Source organism: Purpureocillium takamizusanense, chromosome 2, assembly GCF_022605165.1.
Source record: "Purpureocillium takamizusanense chromosome 2, complete sequence".
Taxonomy (NCBI): Eukaryota; Fungi; Ascomycota; class Sordariomycetes; order Hypocreales; family Ophiocordycipitaceae; genus Purpureocillium; species Purpureocillium takamizusanense.
The window spans coordinates 5,710,515-5,738,265 of record NC_063069.1 but is presented as its reverse complement, the minus strand read 5'-3'; the positions used below and the strand labels follow the sequence as shown (position 1 = coordinate 5,738,265).

Below are 27,751 nucleotides of genomic sequence, written 5' to 3'. Positions count from 1 at the left end.
CACTTCCGGAATTTTTCCACCGTCCAAGCGGGCAGACACATGGCCAGGTAATAGAGTTTGACGGACTCGGAAGCCGTCCTCATCGATCGCTTTCGCCAACGCAGAGTCCATGCTCTGACTCCTCGTTCCCTCCTCCCCAACGACGATAATGGCTTCATTTGCTGCTTTTAGCATGGGCAGATCCAGTGGACTGTCTCCAAAAGCGACGACACGCAGATTCTCACTTCGGAGTTGACGGACAATAGCAGCTTTTGCTGCGGCAGTCATGACGCATCCATCGGAAACCCTACCTGCACCTATAACCTTGACTGTCGTAGATAGGCCTTCCCTCAGCAGGACCTTCTCCCAAACCCGTCGAAGGCCGCAGGTTACCACAACAGCACCAACGTGGTCTGACTCGCCTGCAACTCGCAGCAGATTACGAAATTCATCGTGCATCTTGATGCGTGACGCGACGATCTCGCAAACGGCCTCGTATTCGTCATCTGTAGTCGCCTCCTCGTAGAGAAGTGTTGCTTGGCGGAACGCTGCATCAGTGTAGCCCAAAGGTCCGCCAAGCAGCTCTCCCAATGGGTTTGCCACGGCTGAGGATGGCCGATATTCTCCGCACGCCTCCCAAAACAACGCCCCTGCGTCCGCTGCAGCGAGGGTTTTATCCGCATCCAGAACGAGGAATGTCTGCAATCGGTGTCTGTCTGGGAGAATGTCGTCGAGCCATTTTAAAGCACGAGAAGAGCGCTTTCCTAGTACATCTTGTCGGAAACGCCGTGCCAAAGACGAGACTCTGTGTTGGATGGCAGGCTGCGTTTGCAAAATAGTGAAGATGATTCCATGCTCATGACAGAGCCGACGCAAGCCCTCGATTTCTGCTTCTTGCCACTTGCGTAGATGCCCAGCGGTATTCCGTGGCCGTTTCCGGAGCGAGTCTGCCGACCGGCGTCGAGCAATGCGCTCGGGGTCATCAGCCAGATACAGTATATGCGTGAAAGTTGCCAGATCGTTGTCCGTGTACACCAGATGGCGAACGTTGTCATTCTCGGACCAAAACATATAGTGGCCCGTGACGATTGCGCTTCGTCCACTCCGTTTACTCTCCGTTTCGATTTCTCGGATTGCACGACTTCTCCAATGAGTCTTCTCTTGCTCGTCGAGGTTGTGGAATGCATCGAGGCCGCCAGGAACGAGTGCCGCAATCTTCTCTGCACCTTCAAAGAACTCAAAATCTTCTCCGTTCAGCTCCTGCTTCAGGTAGCTCAAGAGAAACGACTTGCCGCAGCCGGGAATCCCGTATAGGCCTATAACCACTTGCTTGCTGCCTTCATCCTGGTCTGAGGAGACAGGACGAATGTCTATGTCAAGAATTTCTGTGCCCCGGCAATGGTCTATAATGCAGGTTTGAGCAGACATCATGAACAGTGGGTCAGGTCTCCGGCTGAGAGTGCTTAAAAATCGTGGAAAGGTGGTTGATCAAACAGAAAAGCTTTGGTATCTGCTGGTGGGTGCAATAGATGAAAGTTTAGTCGATATTTATATTCCAGTGAAGCACGAACAACGGCCCTGTTGAATAGTGCTTTATGGTCGGATAGCTGCGTCAAGCGGGAGGCCCTCCACTGCCCGTCTCCAACTTAAAACGTGCGTACATGTCCATAATTTCTTGCTTGTTTGCGCTTTTTCACTACTGTAGGGGACTGGGGGTTCATGATTTAACTGTCCATGAGACCCACTGCCGTTCAAGGCAATAGTGGCCACTTGGACTTAAGATGGCGACACACTTGCATAAATTTTGTTGGGTGAATGCCGTGACGCTCAGCAACTTCGCGGAGCTTCCGGGTTTTGCTCGGATTCACGACCTCCCGGACGGTTTCAGGGGCAAGGCAATTGCAGCGGCGAGCAGCCACGCGATAAAACTGCCATCTGAGGGAGTATTTCGTGAAAAGATACCCGTATACAACGATGTGGCTGGTCTTGAACCTGGGTAGGTCTCGCAGCGGGTACCCGTCCCATTGCGCTCGGGAGATGATGTAGAAAACGTCTGCTGTCTCACTAAGCTTTTGCCATGCGGACTGTGCTGTTCGCCTTTCGTGTAGCTCCTCTCGCAAGCGATCTCGATACCATTGACGTGGGTGCTGGGACAGGTTCAAGAATGCATGCCAACGAGACAAAACCTTGCGAGTAAAGACACTAGCCACTTATTGTCGAATCAGCATGCTGAGAATTTGGAAGTTGCATCGCTGTTCGAACACGTACCTCCGTGTCGCTAGGTCGATGACATGTTGGCGTTTGGCAGCAAGCTGTTCCGGGACTTCTTGTGATCAGAGCAGAATTTGTGGCCTCGTGGTCAGAACGCGTGAGACAACCCCTCGCAACTGTTGGCCTGAGGCCACAAGGTCATCTGAGACATTACTATTGCCCAAAAGATTTCGCGACTACAGGAGGCCTTCGTGCTGCGGGGGGCCGTCGTGCTGCGGGGGGCCGTCGTGCTGCGGGAGGCCGTCGTGCTGCAGGAGGCCAATCATGGCAAATGCTGCACCCATGTCATTCAGGGACCTTGTCTGGCAGTAATGATGCAGCTCAACCATAAATCTCCACATGTTATGTCGGAAGCCTACTGTGGACGTCGGTGACGCTAGTGATCACACCAGACCCGGACTGCAATGATAGGCTGCAGAGGCGAAGGCGTTCTGCAGGTCCCATACTACGTTTTTCAGGTGGGCTAGTGAGCTTTACAGCACTAATGCCCGCCTTCCTTGCTCTATCCTCCTTCCCCCACGTCGCCTAGGTCGCTGTCTGAGATCATGGTGTGTTGGCACCGGTTTTTGAGGAATCTTGGTAGCATGCAGTCTCCGACGAGTGTCATTGTACGCTTGGTTGCTGCGGCCGACACTTGCCTCTCTTAAAGGGCGGCTGGTCGCCCCGCCCATGCGCAAGCGCTTGTCTAACCGACATCAAAGAACTGTCACAAATACGCCCACCCAACGAAAGCAACATGGAAAATTGCCAGCCTGAGTCTCTGCCGCTGGATCCTGCAGGGGACGTAACCCTCGTCATCAACAATGGTACTGGCGAGTCGAGAAGGGCGTTTATCGTCTCCTCCAAAGTACTGAGTCTGGCATCCCTTGTTTTCTCCAAGATGTTCAGTCCAGCTTTTCAGGAGGGCTCGCAGATCCACAGCGACGGCCATGCACACATCAATCTTGAGGAAGACGATCCTGCGACAATGGAAATGATGCTTCGCGCCCTCCATTTTCAATGTGCCGATATCCCCTCGTCGATTGGCCCCGAATCACTTGCCGCACTAGCAGTTCACTGTGACAAGTATGACTGCAACGTAGCGATGCGGCCATGGATCCTACAATGGTGCGGCGGCTGCCCCGAAGCATCTACATCAGAAGAATTTGGGCTCTTGCTTGTCGCGGCGTATATGTTTCGTTCACCAAATTTTTCAGACATAGCCGCCCGAGCTGCGAAGCACCTGGAGCCAGGATTTGCTGCCACCTGGGAAGAGCATGACACGCTCACCCTTCTGCCTGATTCCATCGCTGGTGAGTACTTCATGACCGAGTCCGGGATTAATACTAAGTATATACAGATGCACTGTCAGACCAGATAGAAAAGACACTGGCACAGCTCCAGAGTGAGATACAGTCTGTTGACGAAAGACTACGGGAGCAAAAGTCAGTGTACTCAATGTCAGGCCTCGCTTGCAATCTGTGTGGTAGGGTTCACCCAGACACGGCAAAACAGTGTCACCCATGTAAAAATATGGCTTTGGTCGACAGACATTGCACAAGCGAATACAGGGTGGCAGAATGCTTCGTCATCCTGAGACGTCATGAACTTTGGCCCTCCATGGAACCTTTCAATACCTGTGCGTTAGTAGACATTGCCTTTCGCTTGCAATGCGCTCAAACGAATCACAAGCATCAATGTGCGGCGAGAGAGGCTTGTCCATTGAGGTGCGTGCTGGAGCAACTGTCGGGTAAGGCGCAGCGGGTTCTACAAGGTATCAGGGGCCTGAAAATTTAGGTTGAAGGTAAATTATGAAGCTATCCGTGGATGGCGAAATAATCTTAAGTCAAGGGATGTAGGAGCCCTCGTAGGGAAGCAGGAATTGCTTGGACGGCCCCAATATACCTGTGCGTGGATTGGAGTGTGTCGGTTCCCAGGCGGCTCTCAGGCCAGGATCGGGCTGCTCAGAACGTTCAGTGCTGTCGTATTGTTCCTTTCGCTGGGCAAAGGCTGAGCACCCAGCTCTCCGACGTGGGATTTCGCTTCTCTTGTGAGGTGGCGAATACGCGGTGTGGTCGCTTCGGACGAGCAGGTCACCTCGCAAGTCTGCGGCATGGGACCCAAGACAGTTGGCGCAACGCTCAAGGATCACGCAGGCTTCTGCAACATGGCTTCGCCGGCCGCACCGCTTACAGGACGCTTGTCGGTCGCATGTATGTTACGCTTCTTCCCGTCAGGATGTACGCGCTGAAGCCTTGAGACGAGAATCGACTCTCATTCCTTGCTATTTATTGCACGAGAGGCGGTTTGATGGCCATACATCGACTTCATGTGGACGACTTGGTCTTCTGAATCTGCGCATGGTGCGGGAGACGACGGGACAGACACGAGAACTCCCGCCTGGCACGGTATCGACGTTTACCAGGCTGAGGAGTCGACCGCGCCCGCTTCTTGCGTCCACCTGGCGTAGCTCCGGCCTTCCTCTTTCGACGCGTATGCGGCGCGTCGGCAACCTCTTCCTTGCTGGGTGTCCCATGCTCATCGATGGCCATCCAGTCGTCTTCGTTGGCCACCTTGAACTCCTTGTCAACATTCATCAATTCAACGAGTGACCGGCATGTCCTCGCCATTATTTCCTCGTTTTGTAGGGCTTTCATGTGAGAGTCGACCCCATCCCAAAACTTGTCTCCATGCACACCCTGAGTCTTTAAAGGCGCCGTATTGAGACCCTTAGCCAGCACCTTGGCCTTGCTGCCGTGCCTACTCGTGCCTATGTTGTACGACTTGCCAAGAAAGGTGCGAGCCTCCCACAAGGACAGAAGCACCATGGACGCCGCCGTCAGCTGACGCAATCTCTGCGGCTCGGCCGATAAATTCGAAACCGGCACCTAGGCAACTACTTGTTGTCCACCCATGGCCGGGTCGCTTGTGGACATGGCGGTAACGGGGCCTAGCGCAATTGAGTCTAGGGGCTGGCCCAGTTCATTAACGTCCATCCGAACATTGAAAACTTCAGACTCAATGGCCTGAGCCACTGTCGCTCCCGTACCGGTCACAATCCTCTCCAGTGTATTGACTACGCTCTGGATCTCGCCAACCGTCTGGTAGTCGAAGAAGGCCACATTCTCGATAATGAACCGGGAAAAGTCGACGTGCGGCGGTAGATCCCCTATAGCATCGAGCTTGGAAAGTTCAAAGTCTGTCTGGCTGCAGAGCTTTTCCAGGAACCGTTGCCGATTCTTTGGCTTGCTGATCTTGAGCACCTGCATCAGCAAGTGCAGTTTCGCTTGGAAAGGGTCAACGGTTGCGCCATGAGAATCCTTGACGACGTCTCGCTAATAGTTGTAAGCTGACTGCACAGCTTTGACGTACTCCCTCTCCAGTACTGTCTCGTGCTTCTCATATAAGGATCGATGCTCCATGTAGGCAAGCTCAGCAATCTTGCGTTTGGCAGAAGTCTCCAGCGTTATTAGCGTGACGCCTGTGTCTTTCGGGTGGGTCAGGCCCTGTCGGTTGATGCTACCCAGGACCTCCATGGCCAAGAACGCGTGTTCGTCTTGACTGCCAAGGGCGATCCGCGTTATGTCCTTTAGGAATCGCTGCGTCGTGGCGCTTGCAACATCGTCAAAGTTCGTTCCGCCCATGACAGTCAGTTCCTTTTTCTTGCTCTCGGCGGCAGTTGCGGTAGTCCCCGCCTCAGAGCGCCGTTCTTCAACCATGAGGAACTCCTTAAACGATCTGAGAATCATGGTTTCTAGGATGGGGATCCGATCCTGGAACACGTGCTGGAAGGCCGTATCCACTTTAGGCAAGACGTAATTCCGCGGCCACGATTGGCAAACCAGTCCAATGGCTTCGATAGCCGCTTTTCGCGCCTCCAAGGATTGCGGCGGCAGCGCAAATGGTGACAGGGTGTCCACAATCAGACACGGGACCGAGTCCCCTTTCCATCGCGGGAACTTCTCTCGGAAGAAATGTAACTGCTTATTGAGGTCACAATGTTTGCCGACGCTCCCAACAATGATTGCATACGTGCAAAGATACTTGGGGTGCTTACTGTCGAGCGGAGCGTTGGCCAAGTTCTGGATCCCCAGGAGGCTCGATGCCATCAAGTAGGCCAAGGGACTCAAGTCTTTCAGAAGCTCACAGACCGTATGCGCGCAACCAATGAGATCATCCAAAGCTCCGCGTGACGAGATCTTGCCAATCCCTTTAAGAAGCTGTAGTCTCACTTCGGTGAGGAAGTGTGCATGGACGCTTGATAATTGAGGCAGCACTCTCTTGTAAATGGCTGTGACAGCCCGAAACGCAACAAGCTCGTCTCGGCCGGTGTACCTGGCCAGCTGCGGCTTGAGCAGGCGAAGATGCTCAAGCGTGAACAGCTTTGGATCGGCGTTGGCGAAGATTGTGAGAGCCTGCAAAGCATCGCAACTTGATGGAACTAATGTATCTGCCGAGTCCGCATTGTCGATAAGCCCAGACAGGATACCCACTAGTCTGGAACAGACTGTGAAGGGGCCTTCCAGAGATCTGTTGTCCGGCCTCACAATACTTTGGAGGACCTTACCCAGGATCTCCGTGACTGTCCTGGTCTTCACAATTTGTATAACTAGCGCTACGTGCTCCGCGAGAGCCGCCTCGAATGTTGTCGTGCTTTCGTTGGCATAGAAAGGCGTAAACCAGATCTCCTCAATTATCTGGCGTGCGAGATCACGCACCCCTTCGTCCGGATCCTGGACTCGACGCAACAGGCCGTTGGCGATGGCGCTCCGCAGCCCCTTGTCTCGGTTACGAAGATATATGTCACGGGCCAGCTTCATCGCTCGTTTCCTTACACCAACGCCAGCATCCTGAAAACGATCGATGATTTTAGGGGTCAAAGATGGTTCCAACGAGGGTCGCATCCCGATGCAGTTCCCCAGTAAGCCGACGGCGGAGTGGCGAACTTGCGTCGACGAGTCGCTTGAGCAGTTGAGGATTAGCTAGATGACCGCTGAGTCGCCATCCAGGATGGAAGGATCGGTCTCCAGGATCTGATTCAGACTCTTAAGACTCTTGCTGCGAACAGTGGCCTGGCCGCTGGCCATGGAAGCAAGCAAGATGTCGAGGATCTTACTAAACGATCCGCAGAGCGGAGAGCGAAGGAGGATAATGGAAAGGGCAAATCTTGCCTGGCTTGCTGTCACCGTCTTAAAGGTGTATTCGTTCAGAAGCCATTTCTTGCCGTCAATCATCATTCTGAGCTAGTAGGCTAACCGGCCAAGTTCCTGATGTCGCTCACTGTCGCCTTCCTCTATGGAATCATATCCAGAGTGAATTTTGCTCGCCCAGTCCGTGATCACAAAAGAGACAGCGCTGGGTTGGTGCGGACCCTCGGAGCATCGGTCTTGGAGGTACTTCAACGTCGCGCGAAACGGGTCAGACGAGGCAACGATATTCTCAATATGGCACTTCTTCTCGAGAACGTGCCTGGCCAGGTCTGAAAGGTACTGAGTCAATTCGCCTGCGTCGCTGCCTTCGGACTCGCTGGCCGTCTTCACGTGCGACCGCAGTCGGGAAATCGCGGCTCCCATAGTCCCAAGCAACTCCAGTGCCATATTTTTCGCAAGGGCGGCGGTTTTTGGTGCCTCGAATAGCTGCACCATCGTAGCCACGAGCAACCGAAGGAGTAGTTCGGCCGAGGGCCAGTCCGGTGAGCCCAGACATGTGGTAAAGTCTTCAACGAACATGTCCAGCAGGTTGCGATAAGGCGTATCACGGCTTTTCGTGGAGCCAATGGCCCTTTTGACGATGAAGTTGATGACGTGAGAAGCCTTTAGACACGCAGAATCACTGAGCGGCGCTGCGACAGCTTCCAGTTCGTGGATGGCAACCGCGTGCTGCTGGGCCCCTTGTTCCTCGTTGAGAATTGTTGCCGCAGCCTGTTCCTTTGTCGCCGTCTGTAGTTGGTCATATTCGACATCCTCGTCGTCACCCACACTGCGTAGAAGGGCTGCACGACCTGCTGCATCGCTCGAGTCCACTCGACCAGTGCTGGCTTGGACCAGTCGCATGATCAGAGCCGAAACAGGCTGAATGCTGCCTCCATCAGAGAGTTTGAATTGCCTCGAGCTCTGCTTGCCGACGGGAAGCTTTTCCAGGGAGGTCAGAATGTCATCAGCAATCCCTTGCCTCCGGTCCGGTTTAATCAAGAAGATCTGACAAAGCAGATCCATTGCAACGGACCAAATGCCGTCGAACTTTTAGAACTCAATGGCCGAGTCCTCTCCGAGATAAGCATTCTCGGCGAAGAGGAGCTTCAACGCTGTGAACTCCAGCGTAATTATGACTGATTCTGGGAGCTCGATCTTGGTCACTAGTTTGGCAAGAACGGCACACAGCCCCTGGTAACAGACGAAGACTGAAGCAATCGCTTTCTTATGTCGCCGGACCATTTTCAACAGGTTCGCGCACGGCCCCGAGTTCCACAGTTCCACCAAGGGAATAACGATAGCCTCGGTGACGCTTTTAAAGGTGTCGACACACCGGTAGATGACCGACTCGGAATAAAGTTGCTTGTCATCCCTGCCACCAGAGAGAAGCCGGGCGCAGGTTCGAGTCGCTTTGAGAGTTGCTTTTATCTCAGAAAGCTGCTGTATCCACGATCCCATAGCGTTCTCGTCCCAACTTTCGTCGGCTCGCATCTCGAAGCCGTCAATTTGCTTCAAGCTTGCAACGTTGAGCTTGATGACACGAAAAAGGCTCTCCTTGGCGAGAGCTCGTGCTCGTGCATTACCGCCACCGGATGGGTTAATTCTGTGAGGCACCGTGATATCGCTGATGGGCGTCAACTTGCGCCGAGAGCTACGACATAAGCGAGCCTTGGTCTTAATAAACAAAGGCCGACGCTGGCGTGCATTCGTCGACCTTGCCATTTCGGCTCCAGCTAGTTTCACGTAGGTGCTAAAGTGCGGGTTGCCGTGGCGAAATCGCACCTGGGCCTACTGGGGTGTTTGGGGAATTTCATCTGTTGGCAACTGGCATGGGCGCCTGCCGATAGTGTGGACGGCTACTGTACCTTACCAGAAATACTCAATGCTCTGACCGGTAGATGACCAAGCCTGCCCAGGTCAAGGTGGGAACTCAGGCTTGACTGGCTCGACGATGCACTGGAAGGCCGTCATAGGAGGGTTCAGAGCCCAGGGTGGAGTCGACGCAAAGGAGCAGAATGCGGCGACGGAGGTCGAACGTAGACCCCCGGCAACTCTTCTGGAACGTCACAAACATCCTGCGGCAGATTTTGGCTTCGTGTCACGTAGGTGCAGCATTTGAACACTAGCTGATGACACTGGCAACACCAAGCAGGCTGCAACAGAAGGAGGTTCTCGAGCAGAATCGGTAGCGAAGCTGCATGTGGCTGCCTGGAATGCGCGTGGAAGCGGAGCGAAGTGGTGTGCAACGAGGTGGTGTGCTCGCAAAGATGGTGTGGTCAAAAAGACGGTGGCCAGAGAAGATGGTGTCTTGAGAAGATGGTGTCTTGAGAAGATGGTGTCTAGAGAAGATGGTGTCTTGAGAAGATGGTGTCGTGAGAAGAGATGGTGTCGTGAGAAGAGATGGTGTAGTCAAGAAGTTGGTGTGCTCGAGAAGGTGGTGTAGCGAGAAGAGGGTGTCGTCAACAAGATGGTGTTGAGATGGTGTGCTCAGGAGAGGGTGTGCCCAGAAGATGGTGCCGTGAGAAGACGGTGCAGTGATGCATACGGTATGAACCGAGGTTGTGGGCAGCGAAGCCTGCACCGTAGCCGGCGTGTGGCGTCACGTTGATATGGGACAGAGTAAGCCAGAAACGGCTCGAGTTCCCCGATGCTGCTTGCCCCAATTCCCCACAGACCTCTCTGACGGTTTTCGATGTGTCCAGTTTCGAACCGTAGGGCTACAGTACCGCCGGCGAGCGAACGTTGACCTGCAACTGTGCAGCCTGTCACTTTGACCAAATTGGTGTGCAGCGAAGTGGTGTGCTCAGTAAAGATGGTGTGCTTCTTCTTCGAAGTGGGCGTCGCCAGGGGACGAGAAGGTTGTGTCGTTAGAAGTGGATGTGCCAGGGGCTCAGAAGAGGGTGTCGCCAGAGATAGTGTTCAACAGCAGACAAGAATGTGGTGTCCTCCTGAGAGGGTGTCGGCAGGGGACGAGAAGAGGGTGTTAGCAGGGGGCACGAAGAGGGTGTCGTCAGAAGGTGGTGTCAGCAGGGGATAAGAAGAGGGTGTCGTGAAAAGAGGGTATCGCCAGGGGACGAGAAGAGGGTGTTATCGGGGTGTGGTGTCATCAGGGGGTCAGAAGAGGGTGTTGGCAGGGGCCGAGAAGTGGGTGTCGGCAGGGGGCACGAAGAGGGTGTCGCTATGGCACGAGGAGACCTTGATCTAAAAACGGCTCCAATTCTCCGATGCTTGCTGCCCCAATCCCTCCGGACCTCTCTAAAGGATAATTTTCAATATATCTAGTTCGAACTATAGGGCTACTATCCGGTGACATAGCATGGATGACGTCTTAACCCGAGCGGAGACCCCCCTCCTATGACGAATGCTTTTTATCTATGCCGATAGGCAACTACTGGTGCCGATAAGCTAGACTTTCTTCGACTTCACTACGTCCGCGACTACCGCTATTAGCGCTAAAACACTTTATACAGTATGACCGCCGGTAAGCCGTATGACCACCTCGAAGTCGCAGACCGACGATAGCTCGACCGTGCGACATAGTCATACTATGAATACAAGCTGCAGGGTGGAAGCCATTAAGATCATACTAGTAATGCTATAGAGCACAATAGTAGCGACAACTTCAGGCAGTCTAGCGTCTAGCTATATACCAGCGTCTCGGCAGGACACGAAGGGCTCTTCTAGAAATTCAGATCTAATGCATTATAAGTTTTCTAGTTCCCTTTATCTAGTAGGCGAGGCATTAGGTAGAAATAGAATATCCCCTTTCGTTTTTAATCCTCTTAGCCTAACTCTATAGAGGTAGGTAACTTAAACGTAACGTACTGGCCTTAGCGTTTCTAATATCTTATTATCGCCGCAGCTTTTCCCTAAGCTATATACTTACTATAGCCGGTTTCTCGTTTATATATGCCTCTATATCCTCGAACGTTTTAATGCTCAAGACGTAGTTAAAGAATTCCTTTATCCGCTTATCGAAACCGCCGTCGAGACTTTTAGCTACGTCAGCCTTAACTATAGCAATAGCTCGTGCATAACCTTATAGCCCTATAAGTTTAAGTGTCTACTTCTACTCACTTATAGTACTCTCGCTTATATCGTCCGTTATAGCGGCTCTGTTTAAAAATCTTAATGTCGCCGTTATATACCGCAGGTAACATTACTTCTATATAATAGCGAGTACTATTATAGACTCGATTTATAGAGGGGTTATATTATATACGTAGTATATAAATAAATGCCCTATAGGAACCGTTATCGAGATATTTAGCCGCGTTATAGTTAACCGTAATAATACGTAATATTAATTGCCGATAGGCGAATAGCTATTTCTATGCCTATGACTTATTTTTATTCTAGAAGTTATTCCGAGGGGTAGGTATCTAATATATTACGATATATATCTTATACTTTTAACTATTCTCTATCTTCGGCCTAAAGAATCTAGAACCTATTTCTACTACTAGTATCCCTATAAAGAAGGAGATTATCCTAGGGCATCTAGCCGCTATACAAAAAATCTCCGAAAATAACTACCTATAGGGAAGCTATACCTTTTAGCCCGAATACCTACTTAGTAAATTAATAGAAACTATTCCGTAAAACGCGCTTACTACTATATAGGACTAAGTTTCTTACTTACGATACTATCTATAATAAGATTAAAGCCTAGGATAGGTAACTCTAAAGGTCTAATATCGACTAATAGATATAAAGTACCTTTAGTATATTTTTAGACCTAAAAGGGAGTAAAGTATATTCCTATTATAAAAGGATAGTTAATAAGTTAGCTAGTTAGATAGTTTAAGTCTTACTAGACGTTCTAGGGCATACTTAATACTAATATACTCGAGCTTAAGTTATGTAAAGGGGCTTTAGGAAGGATTATTATATATATAGTATATATCTTTTCTAAAGATACCGCGATCCTAGATATAATATACCTACTTAAAGTAAGGGCCTACTATCTCTATATTAATTACGCTTTATTATTAGACGAATCTCTTAAGAGTTAATTAGTAATAAGTAATATAGTTTTATAGCGTAAGGGACTTAATTAAGCTACCTTAGCTTACGAAGAGTTCCTTAAGGCCTCGAAAAGCGCCTAAAAATTCGATAAGGGTATCTTAGGTCTTCTAGCGTAATTTACTATCTAACTCTTAGAGTTTAAAAGTTATTAACTTAATATAATAATTACGCTATACTATACGTATAAGGAATAAATCCTATCTAGGGTATCTATATAGTATTAGCGATATAAGGCCTTCGATATTAATTATCTACGCTATTAATACTATTATTAGTACCTAAGAGAAGACTAATATATAGATATCTAGTAAGATATAGGGCGATAATTAATAGTCTAGCCCGAGAAGTCCTTATATAAAGAAATTCTATATAGGTATATCTTCGTAATTACCGGCGCTATTACTACCTATAAAATCCTATATATCTTCCTAATTAACGAAGTCTAACTCTAGCGTCTATAAATATACCGAATTAGTCTAGATAGCGATAAATAAAGTATTAAAATAGAAGGGATTTAAGGCCTTTTAAGTTAGTTTCTAAAGTTAGCGAAAGGACGATAAGTCTATACTATACTTTCTATAGAGATATAGAATATATAAATAGTCTAACGCTAGACTTAACGATTAAATTTAGGACTATTTAAGCGGAATAATTCCTATAATATTAAGAATCTCGGGTAGGATATATATTCTTAGCGTCTAACTATACTCTATTTATTAAAACGACATATATTAGTATAGGGATCGAATACTAAGCTACCTAAAATCTTATAATTAGCTATCCTCGAGATAGCTAAGCTACGATACTACCTTATTAATAAGCTAATCGAAATACTTTAGATATTTACCGCCGTTATCTTTAAGTTCGGGATCGGGCTCCTTATCGGAGTCTAATAAATCGGCGTCTTATTATTTATAAGGGCAACGACGCGCTATAATATAGAGTACGTCGGCATAGAAGTAGAGTTACTTCGCGAGATAGAGGCAAGATTACGGTAAGCCCTCTATAGGTAGTCTATATAAGTTATCCTCGCTCGGTAGCTTAATCGTAACCGACTACTATAGCGTCTTAGCGATAAGCGCGTAATAGTATCTATAGACTGCGGGTAGTACTTTAAGATCTGCTTTCTATAGCTAGGTAATTCGTTAGTACTCGCCTTAGACGAAATCCTATATAGTAATAGATATAGCGAACGGCGAGTTTAAAAACCTCTGGCGGCAACCTATATAGTATGCCGGGCATAATGCCTTACTAGAGCTTTAGTACTCGATAGAGCAATATATTTCATACGGCGCCTTGGTTAAGTTATGCGGTATCGCAGTAAATCGCGGCGCCTTAGTGCAGGAGAAATAACGAACAGCAAACGCCGACCATAGATGCCGTAGTGGCTCTCCAATCGCTTACTATATTCAGATGCTTCTTTGCATGAGTAGAGTACTGTAGAGTGCGGTGTAGGTCCTGCGACGAGACCAGTTGGGGGAACAGACCGGATATAGGCGGGCTGGGGTGTCGGTCCTAGACCCTTCCGCGGCCGTTTCTACCCCGTCCTCGTATGAGGCAGTTCTGGCTCCTCCACACTAAAGAAGGATTCAACGATGGAATATGGACGGCCAAGTGCGGATTGACTCTTTCCCACCGACTCCAGGACCGCACCCAGAATGAGCCATTGTCGGCGCTCAGACGAGGCTGTCAGCGTTGCAGGCAAGCATGGAAAGGGTGTCAGGTGCGATGGTGTGGAGAATCGTAGTATGAAGGTTGATGGTGTGAAGCTCCATAGACTAAAGAAGTGGGTGGTGGGCTGAAGAGCAGGGGACACGGATCCTTGTACTGCACCCATGTGCCCACCCCGGCCTTGCCCCTTGTCCTGGGCCAGGGCCACATTTCGCCAGCAAGGTCCAGAAGCGGCTGCAATCCTTCGATGCCGCCTCCCGCATTCCTCTTCCCCTCATTCGCATCCCGCTCCGGGGTGGAAGGGGAAGCCAGGATGAGTACATCGCCTCTCAGGTCCGCCCTTTCATTACTGCAACGCGAGTTGGGAGACCGACTTTGCGTTGAACACTACGACAGGGTATCAAACGCACGACGGGATCGGTGGGACCTTCAACGGCGCTGTAGTGAAATGGTATGAGTCGACGTTTGACTCCCAACTTTTAGACACGAATGTTTGACGACGTGGTCCCATCGCATCTGACGCTCGCACCGATCGACCCTGTCTACAACGGTGATGAACTTCTGGGTTGCCGTGTAATTCTGTATGAGCGGTTGCTTTTCCGCAACTACTGTAGTAGAGACGATACTGTTGAACACTTTGTACTTCGTGGCAGATCGATCTAATTGGCACTTCGAGAGGTGCTGTAACTGGTCCTGTGCATGTGCGCGTCGCAGGCTCGTAGGCAACTGGTTGGTGGACTCTGTGCCGTTGACACTTCGTCTGTTGCGAGCCCACATTCATTGGAAGTCACCGGCCACCTCTAGCAGGCAGTTTCGCCAGCATTTGGTAGTGGGGATCGCTCATGGTCCTACCCTCAGCACGAAGTTGCGGATGGAGGACTAGCAAGCGAGCATCACGAAAGGGCTCGCGGTGTGGGTATAGTAGCAGGTGGAAAAGGCGGCGAGCAGCCTGGGCAACTTCACACCTCGCGTCCCGCGAGCATACAGCACATGCTTCACACCACACATCCTGCGAGCCTACATACTACACACCACACGGACTGCAAGCCTGCATGCTTCACACCACATATCCTGCGAGCTTCACACCACACGTCTTGCGAGCCTACATGCTTCACAACATACGTTCTGTGAGCTGTACAAACTTGTTGGCGGATCTAGTTGGAACTACGAGGGGAACTTTGGGAGGTGCTGCAACTGTTACCGCCTATGCGCGCATCGTAAGGACGTATGCTCTGTGCGGTTGACGTTTCGTCCGTTGCGAGCCCGCATTCAGTCGTAGTCCCCGGCCAACTCCAGCATTTTGGCCAGAACCTGGACGTGGGGATCCCACAGCACAAAGTTGCGGATGGAGGACTACCAAGGGAGCATCACGAAAGGACTTGCCATCTGGGTAGGAACTGCAAAAGGCGGCGCGTAGCGCAGGCAACGAGCTTTGCACCACACTCCTGCAAGCCACCTTGCTTCACACCACATGCCTTGCAAGCTGCACACCACACGTCCTGCATGCTTCACACCACATGTCCTGCATGCTTCATGCTTCACACCTCTCATTCTGCAAGCCTGTGTAGTGAATGAAAGAGGGTGTCGTTCAAGACGATACCTCGCTACACGAGAGAGTGATCCAGGAATGGATCTAGTGCTCTGTAGCTGCCGCCCAATCCCCCCAGACCTCTCTAAGCGTTTCGTTGCTCTTTTAGGGCTACCCGGTAGCCCGGCGTCATAGCATCGGCGACGTCCCAGCTAGCATCCTTCCCTACATTCTTACTTTCTTAGTATATAACTATTAAGAAAGTAGCCCAATATATACCTTATTCCTTAATAAGTATACTATATTCCGCCTAAATTGCGCTCTATATAGCCGGCGGCGGCGGTAGCGGCGGCGATAGCATCGGCCTCGTCTAGCCCGCCTTATAATAATAATCCTTTCGATCTAGGTCTTAAGACCCCTTCCGGCTTAGCTAGAGGAGCGCGTATCGCACTTCTACGTAATAGCCCTATAACCCGTAAGGGCGAGATTAGCGTCTCGCGCTTTACGCTACGGACGGTATATACGCCGTTATCGCCGCTTTACGCGGCCTCCTATACTATAGCTACGGAAGGAGCTTAGCGCACCGCTCTAGCCGGCGTAAGCGATTCGGATACGCCGCTATTTAACGGCCTAGTCTTAATCGCCGATACCGCCGATAAGCTCGTTATCGCCTAGAATAAGGTCTATAGCGCTAAATTAGCCGTATTTAGAGTATTTTACTCTTTATTCGACGAGATAGTAAAATAGTTTACCTCTAGACCTATACCTTAATTCGCCTAGAAGTTTTCTAATAGCTTCTTATAATACTAGAACGACGTACTTATTAGTATATATATTAACCCTCCCTTAATGAAGCCCTCTTATGCGATTATCGTTAGCGCTAGGCGCCTAGCCTTATTTATAGCGGGGACTATTGCTAACCCTATTACTATAGCTTTATAAAACTAATAGCAATAATAACGAGCCTCGCGTCGCTAAGGGTAATATAACCCTATGCCTCCGCTAAAAGATAACCTTAGGGTCTTTACTTGCCTCGGCGCTAGCTAAACCGCCGATATATCTCGAAGCTTTACCGTCTAGACTTATATCGCCGATAAGCTCGGTATCGCTTAGAGCTAAATCCCGTAAGCCTATCCTTATAAGACCGGATAGGCTATCCGTATTACTAATATAGTAATTAAGGATCTCCTAATAGAACGATAAGCTAAATAGGCGTCTAATATCTCCGCGTAGACCGTCGAAATACGCTAAGAGTAATATATATATATAGTATAGGGCTACTTATAATACCTTAATAATATTTTCGGCGAAGCTATTAACGACGAAAAGGTAATCCGAGACGAGGTTATTATATAAGCGAGTTAAATACTAGAGAGGGTAATAATTACGAAATAGGACTTAGATTAATACCCGACTAGGACCTTAATTATATCCTTTATTAAGGAAGTTAAGCATTATTAGCGTCTCTTTAATATAATAGCCTATATAAGACTTATTACTAAGACTAGCCCGCTAAAGTAATGCGAAAATTACTAGGACTACTACTTATGCTATAGCTATAGACGCTAGGTATACTATAAGAACTATAGTAGAATTAGCTATATCTAGGATACCTATATAGCTATATAATAATACGTTAACTACCTCGGCCTATATACGGTCGACTTTCCTTAGTACCTATTACGGCCTAAAAAGGCGAATAGAGTATTTTATAGCCTTATTAAGTCCGAGAAGTCTCTCGTCTACGCTATAGGTATATATCTCTTTAAATAATTTATAGCTAAGCCGGTAACCCCTCTACGGGAAGAAACCGCGAGCCTTAAAGCTAAATCCGCGACGTCGAGTATTTCTACCTCTACGTTAAGCTAAGCTATACCGATATTAAGCGAGATAAATACTTTAGAGCTTATAACGTAGAGTAAGGCGCTATTTATAGGTTCTAGTAAGCTAGCTATAGTTATAGGTATATCTACGGTTCTATATAATTATACCTTACCTACCTTAAGTAATATTAGTACTTCGAAGCCCTTAAGGCTAAACGTAGAAATATCTATAAGCTTTAATAAGACCGCCTTAATAGCTATTATAAGCCTAATAGATACTATATCTAGTTAAGCCTTATTAACGTAAAGCGATATAAGTATTCCCTAGCCTATAAGGTAAAGTATCGAAATAGCTAGGGATCTAACCGGTAATATCGAAAATAATCTAATATTACTTATAAATCCCTCGCTATTAGCGAGATCCTCTTTAAGCCTAGCTCCCTTAATATCTATACCTACTCTATCGCTCTCCTTTATATGCCTCTTTAGAACTCTAGACCTAGACCCGCGCCCCTCTAGCTCGTAACTAATCGCTTTACCTAAAAAGCGCCGCTATAACTCCCTAGACCCGTCTCTATAAATAAACGACCTAAACGATAGTACCGCGATAAGCGATTATTCTAGGTCTTCTAAGCTAATATCGGTAAGAATGGCCCCTTATATAACTATACGCTAGCGCTTACCGACGTAAAACGATATAATATCGTATTTCTATAAGAGCCCTAGACTTAAGCCTATAACTCTTATTACCTTACTAAGATATACCTTACCTATAATACCTATTTACCTATTAGTACTTAAGAAGGCAATAATACCTAACCGCGCGTTATAATATATATATACCGCGGCGTAAGACTCCTAGCGGACTAATAGCGTCTAGCCCTATCCTAAGATATCCTCTAGCTTATTATTAATAGCGTAATAGTAGCTAATATCTATTAAGAACCGAGCGTTAATATAGCTCTAAAGATCCTATTTATATAGCTAATAGCTAGCTAATATATTATTATAGGATACTTTAACGTAAGGTACTATTTATAGTAAGTCGGTCCCTTATATAGCTACGGTAGTAATATTGCGGCCTAGGCTTTTAAGAATAACCTCTCTTTACTTAATCTAGTTAATACCTTAATAAATACTTACGGTAATATAATCGACCTAGCCTTCTTAAATATTACTCTCGCCGAAGCGACTATAGAGGACTACCTAGCGATAAGCTTTAATTACTTTACCCTTAATATTACTCTCCTCGCTCTAATGCTAGCTAACTTACCTTAAGGTAAGATCTTTCTTACTATTAACGAAGAACTAAAGCGATATATAGAAAATATAGATATAGGGCTAGTAATTATTCCTATAGCGGCATCGACTATAGATAACCTTAATATACTTATAAATATAATTATCGACCTTATATAAATAACTGCCTACGCTATAAGTAGACGATCCTAGCGGTAGCCTCGAGGGGCCCTTTAGTAGAATAATAACTATATAGCTACTATAGCTAAACTCCGATATATAAGACAAGCTTTCCCCTTAAGGTTTAACCGTAACGTATAACTTACCTACCGTAAGCTAAGGCGCGTCGTTTAACTAGCTAAAAGAATATATTAGCGTAACCTTATCGATAGAGTCTAGGAGGATAAAGATATCTTTAAGATTACTCGCTAGCTAAAGAGCCTTAGCGTACTCTACTCGCTACCTCTATAGGTAAGCGAGTCGATTATTAAGACTTAAGCTAGTAAGGCGGAAGCTCTACGATATATAACGCTTAAGCGGAGGACTATTAATAACGATATCCCTAACCCTTAGATACCTATATATAATACTACTATATCTATCTTATTTCTACTAGAAGTACCGATCGAAGAAATATAGGACTCTCTTCTCCGCATAGGGAATACCTTATTAGGAGTAGATAATATTACTATACGCTTATTTAAGACGGTATAGCCCGCTATCGGTAAATACGTATAGCGCTTATATTAGGGATGCCTATTAATAGGCTACTATCCTTAGAAGTTTAAAGAAGTAGAAGTAGTTATAATTAAGAAGCCTAATAAACGCGACCTCTTTAAGACTCGCGCTTAGCGACCGATATCTTTACTTTTATGCCTAGGTAAAGGACTAAAAAGGCTTATCGCTCGTCGCTTAGCTTAGGCCTTAATCTATTACGGTATATTATACCTTTAGTAAATCGGCATACTCCTAAAGAAGTCGGTAATAGACTTAATTGCCGCTCTTATATACGATATTAAAAGAGCCCTATCCCTCGGCTTAGTCGCTATATTAATTATTATAAATATATAGGGCGCTTTCGATACCGTCTTGCGTAATAGGCTTATCCTCTAGCTTTATTAATAGGGCTAGCTACTTAACCTTATAAAATAGGCCGCCTCCTTTATATAAGACCGCTCGGTAGCTATAAGGTTCTAGGATATTATAATAACGCTATCTCCGCTCGAATATAGCCTAGCTTAAGGCTCCCCTATATCTCCTATACTCTTCGCTCTATATATCGCCCTAATCTACTACCTTAATAATCCTATTAGTCGCTTTAGCTATATAGATAATACGGTAATACTATATATTAAATATTCGCTAGAAGAAACGACTATACTTACGTCTCGCGATATATAGGAGCTTTTAATATAGGGCGCCTTTAACGTTATTACCTTTAACCTAGAGAAAACCGAGATAATATACTTCTCTCGTAAAAGGGATGCCTTTAGGCCTTTTATATTCTAAGGCGACGTCGAGATCGCCCTAGAAGACTCTATACGCTAGCTCAGGCTTTAGCTCGACCGAAAGCTATCGTTTAAAACCTATATAGATAAGTAGATAGCGAAGGTATAGCGAGTAGCGAATTATCTTAAGGCCGTCGCTAATATTAGGCATAGACCTCTTCCCCGCTCCGTCTAAAGAGCCGTTAAGGCTTATATCGAACTTATTTTATTCTATAGGGTAGAAGCCTAGTTTCCCGGCTAGATAGCCTTAAGTACTATATACCTAACCTATCTCGTATCTACTTAGATTAAGTATCTTATTAATTGCTTTAATGCGGTCCTAAGGTATATAATTTAAGTAGCCCTTCCTATCTAGAAGACTATACCGATCCCTACTTTATATCGTAAAGCGAGTATCTTATTAGCGTCTATCCTCCTCGACGCTTAAAGAATCCGCTTCTTAGCTTATCTAAAGTCCTTAGATATATAATACCCTTTTATTATAAGGACTATACCTAAGCTTACCCGAATACTTTATAGCTCGATTAAGCGTAAGTTTCTAGTCAAGCCGTAGGGTTATAAGTCTAGGCTTAAGCGTATTAATATACTCCTCTTAAAATATGCCTACCTAGCGCTTTTACTACGATAATACTCCGATTTTAAGGCTAGCCCGCTCTAGACTATAACTAAGGCTAAAACCGCTAAGGAATTCCTCGAATAGCTAAAAATTACCGCTACTAGAAAGCTTATTATCTACTCTAACGGATCGTAACTACTAAATAGAGCTATAGGATATAGCTTTACTATCTACTAGAATAAGTAATCCCTAACTTAAAGGTCTAGCCGGCTAGGCCTCGCTAAAGTCTTTAATATAGAGGTACTTAGAGCCCTCGAGGGCTTACGAGCCGTTATAGGCCTGCCCGCTATAGTAACGAGTAGGATTATAGTCTATATCGATAACCTTATAGTAGCTACTTACTTACGCGGGAATCCTATAGACTTATCGTAAGAAGAGTTTATTAAGTTCTAGGACTTCGCTAAGTCTTATAGAGACGTACTAATCCGCTAGATACCTAGATATACTAATATACTGGGCAATAAGGAGGCCGATAGCCTCGCTAAAGTAGGATATCTACTATCTAAACCGCTAGGAGCTATATTATTACTAGCCTATTTACGCTAATTAGCTAGATAGTAGCTTAGAGACGCCTTTAAAGTATAGTAGTCGGCCGAAGCCTTAATATCGTATAAGCCTCTAAACCTTAAGGCGACTATAAGCTGCCCCCTAGAGCTCTCGCTCCCTAGAGCGATGCTTTATAGTCTCCTCGCGGTAAGATTATATTATAGAGACTTCGCCGATTATTATAAGCGATTTAATTATAAAGATATACGACTTAATTACTTATATAGATAACGTTAAGCGCTAAAGTACCTATTCTACTATAGGAAGATATCGCTATAGCTTTAGATAAGGCTTATACCCTTACTAGCCGAAGCGATATACTATATAGTAGGTAAGGGCTTTAAAGCCTTTATCGCGATAACGTTAGAAAGCTCTTTCTTCTAAAGGATCTATCCGAGCTATTAGGCGAATATTACTCTCTTTCCTTTTCCCTTTTATTTTATATATTTTTTAACTACTAGTTACGGTTAAGTAAAGGGCGCGCTACCGCCCTTTACTTAGCCGAGGCCCTCTACTCTAGCTATAAAGCTTAGCCTAAGAGGAAATGCCTTCTTAGTCTTATCTTACCGATAAGTATAGACTACGATAAGAAGTCGCTTATAACTCTATATCCCGCGGATAGGTACGAGGCTCTGACGAAAGAGCGCCTTTAAGCCGATGAGATACTAGATAGTATTTATTTTAAAATAAGGAGACGCGCTAGCGATAGTAGGGCGATTAAAATCACTATAGGTAGCGCCTAAGGCATCTATCTTTAGCTATTAACCTAGACTACCCGTAGGGAACCTTTCGCTATATAGTCGCCCCGAAGCCATCTTTATATATTAGATTCATTAGCTTAGCACGTCCTTTGCCCTAGTAGGGGCTTTAGCTTTAGGCTCCCGGACGTTAAATAATTATAGGTTATAGGTTATAGGCGACGTCCCAGCTGCCGCGCTTCGACGATCGGCCGACTAGCACCGAGCACAAATTGGAGCGTCTTAAAGCCGTTGAAATGCTGGGTGGTGGTTTGTTTACTTTTAGCGATGGGGGAAGGGCGGAGAGGGGGAGAAAGAGGTATTTTCTGAGGGACCTGAGCGGCCTCACGGCCGCCGGACGGAAAATACACTACTATTACTGCGACGATGGCTCAGCCCGAGCAGAGACTCCTCCTTCTGAGACAAAGGTTTCCATCTGGGTCCATGGGCTCTGCAACTGCTAGCGCCGACTAATCAGACATCTCCAATTTCACTACACCCGCAACTACCGGCATCGATGGTGACCTGCGGCGTAGATAACTTGGCATGATGAGGACGCGTTCAAAGAAAGGCTGTGTCATGAGTTTCAGCAATGCCAGGTAAACCGCGCTTTCTATCGTGCCCCAATGGACAGAAATAATCGCCAGACTGCTGCGATCGTCGGTCATCGCCTGGTTGGCGAAAAGGCTGCCGAAAACGAACCCAGCTCTCGTGCCAGCGGGCAAATGACACCGAAAGTTGGGAAGCCGAAGTTGACATCCAGAGGACATACAACGTCGATGTTCTCACGTATTGGCAAAGCGATCCAAAGGCTCCTCGCTCTTACAAAGTACCAGACCAACGCCTACGAATCGTAGGGCACGAGACGTGCCGGACTACGCCGCCCTTAAAGGGCGCAGAGATTAACCCTCCCGTGTAACTTGGCCCAGAAAATAGCATGGAATGTCCGCAGTGTGGTGACAGAACAAGGGACGAAGCAATCCGTTTAGTCGGACAATGTCACAGGCGAAATACGCGTCTGTGCCGGGCTGGAGTGCCGGCCAAGTGCACCTCGCGGCGTTGTGCAGTTGCTCGTCCTCGACTGCGCCTCTTTATCTCCCCCTGCCCAATATCATCTTACGCTTCAGCATGCGGAAATACATGAACCTGTCCGACGAGCATCATGGTGTGAGAAGAGACGTTTTCAGCAGTCACGTGATAGAGTGTGGAACTTTGAACTCTGATCTGGAACTTTGCCACACGTGCCGCTACCCAGAATGAGTGCGGGCTGCAGCAACGAATCTTGTCCACCAGGATAGCAGGACCTCATCGGGCAAAACTGGTGCCGGAGAACCGATTGCAGTGCAGCTAGCGCGTTTGAACCCCCCGTTAGAGTCCAATGAGACAGCGTATTGTTTATATGGTCAACGACGTGCCGTAGCATATAACCCGTCGGATAGAAATGGAGTTGCTACGCGAGTCGGTGGCAAGGTTGCGCGAATCTTCTCTCGGTAGCCTTTGCACGTCATCGTCGTCCGGTAGCTTACTCATGACCGACTGCTACAGCCTCTTGGTGGCAGGTGCGTGATGGTATCTAACGACTGCGGGTGGTAGTATAAGATCTGCTTTCCCTAGGTAGGTATGAATCGTCAGTAAGGCCTCGGATAAATGCCATACATTGAAAGACGTGGTGAGTTACAAGCTTAGAACTTCAGATCGCGGTGCCTTGATGAAGAATATGAACAGTGAGTGTTCGTCTTAGATGCTGTCATGCCTGGCCCATCGCGTACTGTTCAAACTTGCTTCTTCGCAGGGTGAGGGTGAGGTACAGTGCAGGCGCGTGACGAGGGAAGTTGACGGAACAGACTGGACACAGCGGGTTCGGGGAGCCGGCCCTAGACCCTTCCGTGGCCGTATCTACCCAATCTCATATGAGGCAGTTTTGGCTCCTCCACACATTGCACCAGGCTTCAACGATGGCAGATGGATGGCCAATTTCAGGATTGGCAATGCAGCGCGCACAATTTTGCACCACGCGTTTTGCGAGCTTCACACCACATGTCCTCCAAGCTCAGCATAGAGAGCCGGAGCCGTTTCTGAATAATTTTGCCTCATGGTACAGTAAGGCCTCCTCGCGCCACGGTGCATTACACGACCATCTGCCAACACCCTCTTGTCCCTGCCGACAACGTTTGACGACGACGCCCTCCTATAAGGCCCTGACAACACCCAATTTTGGCGACACCTTAATGACACCCTCTTCTCGTTCTCTATATATACAACCTTCGAGCAACACCTGCTTCCAGTCTGCTCACGACACCACCTTCTTCCTGTCCCCTGGCGACTCCCACTTCAGACAAGAAGCACGCTACATTCCTGAGCACACTGCTTCGCTGCACACCAATTTGGTCAACGTCCATGCGCGGCTTGCGCAGTCAAGTCCAGCATCGCAACCGATTTGGCACCCAGCCCCAGAAAGTGTGATGCCTCCTTCTACTTTCGATGGCGCCCCGCGGCAGAGTCGTCAGCTACTGCACTGTAGAGACCCGCCTCATCTTGCGTGGCACAAAGCCAGAATCCGAGGAACTACGTGATGAACGGTCACTGTAGTGATGACGTAGGCCATCGATAACATATGTATCATGGGCTGACGGTAACCGATCATCTCGGGCCTCCTTCACCATATAGTACCAACCGCTCAGGGTGCGCCTTTGCGCGATTTGTTGGTCCACAAGTTCTGGACGAGCCTTCAATCACCAACAGGCCGGCCCGCAACCCGTCAGCCTTGCCATTCGATTGGCTGTTGTTGGCTTGGAGTGATGACACGACGTAGCAAGCGCGTGCTGCACCAATCGGACTCACCGTAGCTTCAGGCGCTGAGGCCTGACCCGTCACCCTTACGTTACAGGCATCAGGATCCAAGAGGAACAACATCCGCCCACACAGGAAAGGTTGGCACACAATGCATCTCCCTACTTCTGCGACGGTGGCCGAGAGATTGCAATCTGGAACTGGTTGATTGAGTTGATTTGAATCACTCCCACCGCGTGCGGCTGTGTACTCGTGGTGCGCAGTGCCGGACCGATTGTTGGGGGTCGGCGTCGTACGGGGGGGCTATGGGCCAAAGTACCACCATCAACCAACATGCATCGAGCCAACAAAGGCCAGCATCGCTAGACCAACAGGTTACATTACCAACACGGCATGTAATGGATTGGCTTCGAAGCTGGCTTTGCGTATATCACTATAGTACAGAACGCGTCCCCGTTACTTCGTAATTGCCCTCTTTGACCGTAGTGCAGGACCCATCCCATTACTCCGGAACTTCCCTCTTCACAGAGCACTACAACAGATACTACAGTACACACTAACGACCAAAATGAATACGCGACCCCTGCAGTCAACGCAAAACCTGTCGCGGGAGGCCGTGTCCCAGATCAGTGGTGGCAGGACGCATTCGCAGCAACCCGCCGTCCCAGTGATCAACCACCGAAGTGCGCCATCATATTTGAACAACCTTTGGGGCTCTTCATGTGGCTTCAGAGACCCGACAAGGCACCATAGTGTCGCTCCTGGCGGGCAAACTTACCAAGCAGACCGGTACGCCGGAGCCCAGACTCATGCGGGTCATGCTCCGGTCTAGGCCCAGCAATCGGCGCCCGATTTCACGCATGGAGCTCCCGTGCCGCGGGAATACAGATTAATCGGTCAGCAGGCTAATGTAGAAAACGGCAACACCGATCGTGGCAATCCGAGTGATCAACTAGCGCCTTCAAACGCTGATGCTCCAGTCAGTTACGAGGGCCAAAGCCTGCCCGTGCCACCGCCTAGAGAAGTCGAGCTGCTATTCAGGGACGCAAAACTGCTTTGGGATTGGGATTTCGACACGTTTACGGTCCCTACGACTTCATTAAGGGCACCAAATATTGCAGGCGTTAAGCCGACGACCTATACTAAGGACGAACCGTGGTATCGCCTGAAGCTATCTCTTAGTACCCGTAACGCCTTATTGTTCATAGTATATCGCCGCTTCCTACTAATAGACTACTCGCCCTCTTTCCCGCCTTCACATATCCTAATATAGTTCCTATATTATTATTTTATCAAGGCCGAGGGACAGTTAGACAGCTTTATACACCTTCCTTCGCTTAATATAAACTAGATCCCGGTAGATCTATTAGTAGCCATAATTGTAAAGGGCGCCATGACTATGCCCTCAACTATTACTTAAAGTTTTGGGCTCGCTCTAGCAGAGGTAGTATATATTTCGCTTCTTAGATAGGTATATATTCCCAGACAAGGTCGTTAATTTCGCAACCGCTAATTACTCGAACGCTAGGTATTTAGTAGCCATAAACCCTAGACCTATCAGCATTAATACTAAGAGATATGCAAACTATGGTCATTTACTTAGACATCTGCCTATAGTGCGGATACTCCGCAGCGAGCTATCTAGTTAAGGCTTTAGGAGCAACTGCGATAGAGGTAAGTCTGCGGTAGGTACCCTAAGGTGATACTATATCTAATTGCTTGCAGTTCCTTCGCAAGTATATATACGACTCTGACCTTTATGATGGTAATGACTTAAGCCCCGCCTCTTCCGGCGACGACGAAACGATTATATCGAAGTAGCAATAATTTATCGAAAGGGAATTACGTAAGAGGTTCGACTTACTGGTTCGCTAACGTAGACGTTATTAATATGCAAGACTAGGCTCCTAGCCTATATCTATATCTCAATAACGCGATAGTCAATCTAGCATTGCGCGAAACCTACATTTGAGTTTAGCGACCTTAGTTGCGGTCCTATAGCATCTGCGGATCTATAAAGCGCACTTAACGCTAAGGAATAGCGAGATACTAACGCCTCTTATGCTACGCCGAGCTACGACCCCCGGCCTTAAATAGGTAACTATCCTATCGAGTACTTAGACGAACGAGGCTAGGGGCAACTTCTTGACGTAGGCCTCTACGAGACTGCCTATATATATAGTTTTTAGGGATTTATTTACTCGGATTCTATAAGGGATGGTCTAGGAGATAAGGCTAGGGCCGGAGTATTCGACCGACTCAATAGTATTCGACTAGAGGTTACGGCGTCTTTAAGATCTATCGTATATAACCAGGGCTTTATCGATAATAACGATTCGGAGATCTTAAGATATTACGGCACTCTAATCCTATTATTACGACTCTTCCTTCTCATATATTATATTAGTCTAGCGCAGCTCGAAAACTTAAGGAAGTTCCTTAGCCGCCGAGACGGCTATGCCGCAATAGAGTTTATCCGCAGCTAGGCCATAACGCTAACGTTAAGGGAATCCATTTAGCAAGCGGGGCAGATACTTCAATATACGCGACGGATATGCCCAAGCACTTTAACCACTATCTAGGCCGTTGCTATCTACTTCGCCACACTTACGCTTTAGGCGTATAGGAAAGCGCATTTATAGTTCGTCGGGGAACTTTAAAACCTAAAAGCCGGCATTTAAGCGGGTCAATCTAGTATTAGTCGTCGGTCTTCTACCCTTCATACCGATCCAGGCTCGCTAAAGGCCTATTATATAAAGTCCATGCTCTATATAGCCGCGATCAAAGCGGTAATAGGCGACCTATCTATTATATAGGTAGATAGAGCTAATAAAGCGAGAGCTT

At 47.7% G+C, this 27,751-nt stretch overlaps 4 protein-coding genes across 4 annotated transcripts; all 4 read right to left on the bottom strand.

The window, feature by feature from the left end:
* Nucleotides 1-4,556: 4,556 nt before the first annotated feature.
* SCC2_4 (Sister chromatid cohesion protein 2) lies at nucleotides 4,557-5,057 on the bottom strand (the record flags this gene model as incomplete). Its single annotated transcript, XM_047984671.1, has 1 exon — nucleotides 4,557-5,057. One exon carries the CDS (start codon nucleotides 5,055-5,057, stop codon nucleotides 4,557-4,559), a length of 501 nt encoding a protein of 166 aa, XP_047840645.1.
* A 60-nt stretch (nucleotides 5,058-5,117) lies between these two features.
* SCC2_3 (Sister chromatid cohesion protein 2) lies at nucleotides 5,118-7,049 on the bottom strand (the record flags this gene model as incomplete). The annotated part of the gene is made up of 2 exons (XM_047984670.1): nucleotides 5,118-5,564; nucleotides 5,616-7,049. The coding sequence occupies 2 exons, from the start codon at nucleotides 7,047-7,049 to the stop codon at nucleotides 5,118-5,120; spliced, it is 1,881 nt and encodes a 626-aa protein (XP_047840644.1).
* Nucleotides 7,050-7,199: 150 nt separating this feature from the next.
* SCC2_2 (Sister chromatid cohesion protein 2) lies at nucleotides 7,200-8,444 on the bottom strand (the record flags this gene model as incomplete). Its single annotated transcript, XM_047984669.1, has 1 exon — nucleotides 7,200-8,444. The coding sequence occupies one exon, from the start codon at nucleotides 8,442-8,444 to the stop codon at nucleotides 7,473-7,475; it is 972 nt and encodes a 323-aa protein (XP_047840643.1). The 3' UTR covers nucleotides 7,200-7,472.
* Nucleotides 8,445-8,471: 27 nt separating this feature from the next.
* On the bottom strand, nucleotides 8,472-9,096 carry SCC2_1 (Sister chromatid cohesion protein 2; the record flags this gene model as incomplete). The annotated part of the gene is made up of 1 exon (XM_047984668.1): nucleotides 8,472-9,096. Exon 1 carries the CDS (start codon nucleotides 8,910-8,912, stop codon nucleotides 8,472-8,474), a length of 441 nt encoding a protein of 146 aa, XP_047840642.1. The 5' UTR covers nucleotides 8,913-9,096.
* Nucleotides 9,097-27,751: the final 18,655 nt, after the last annotated feature.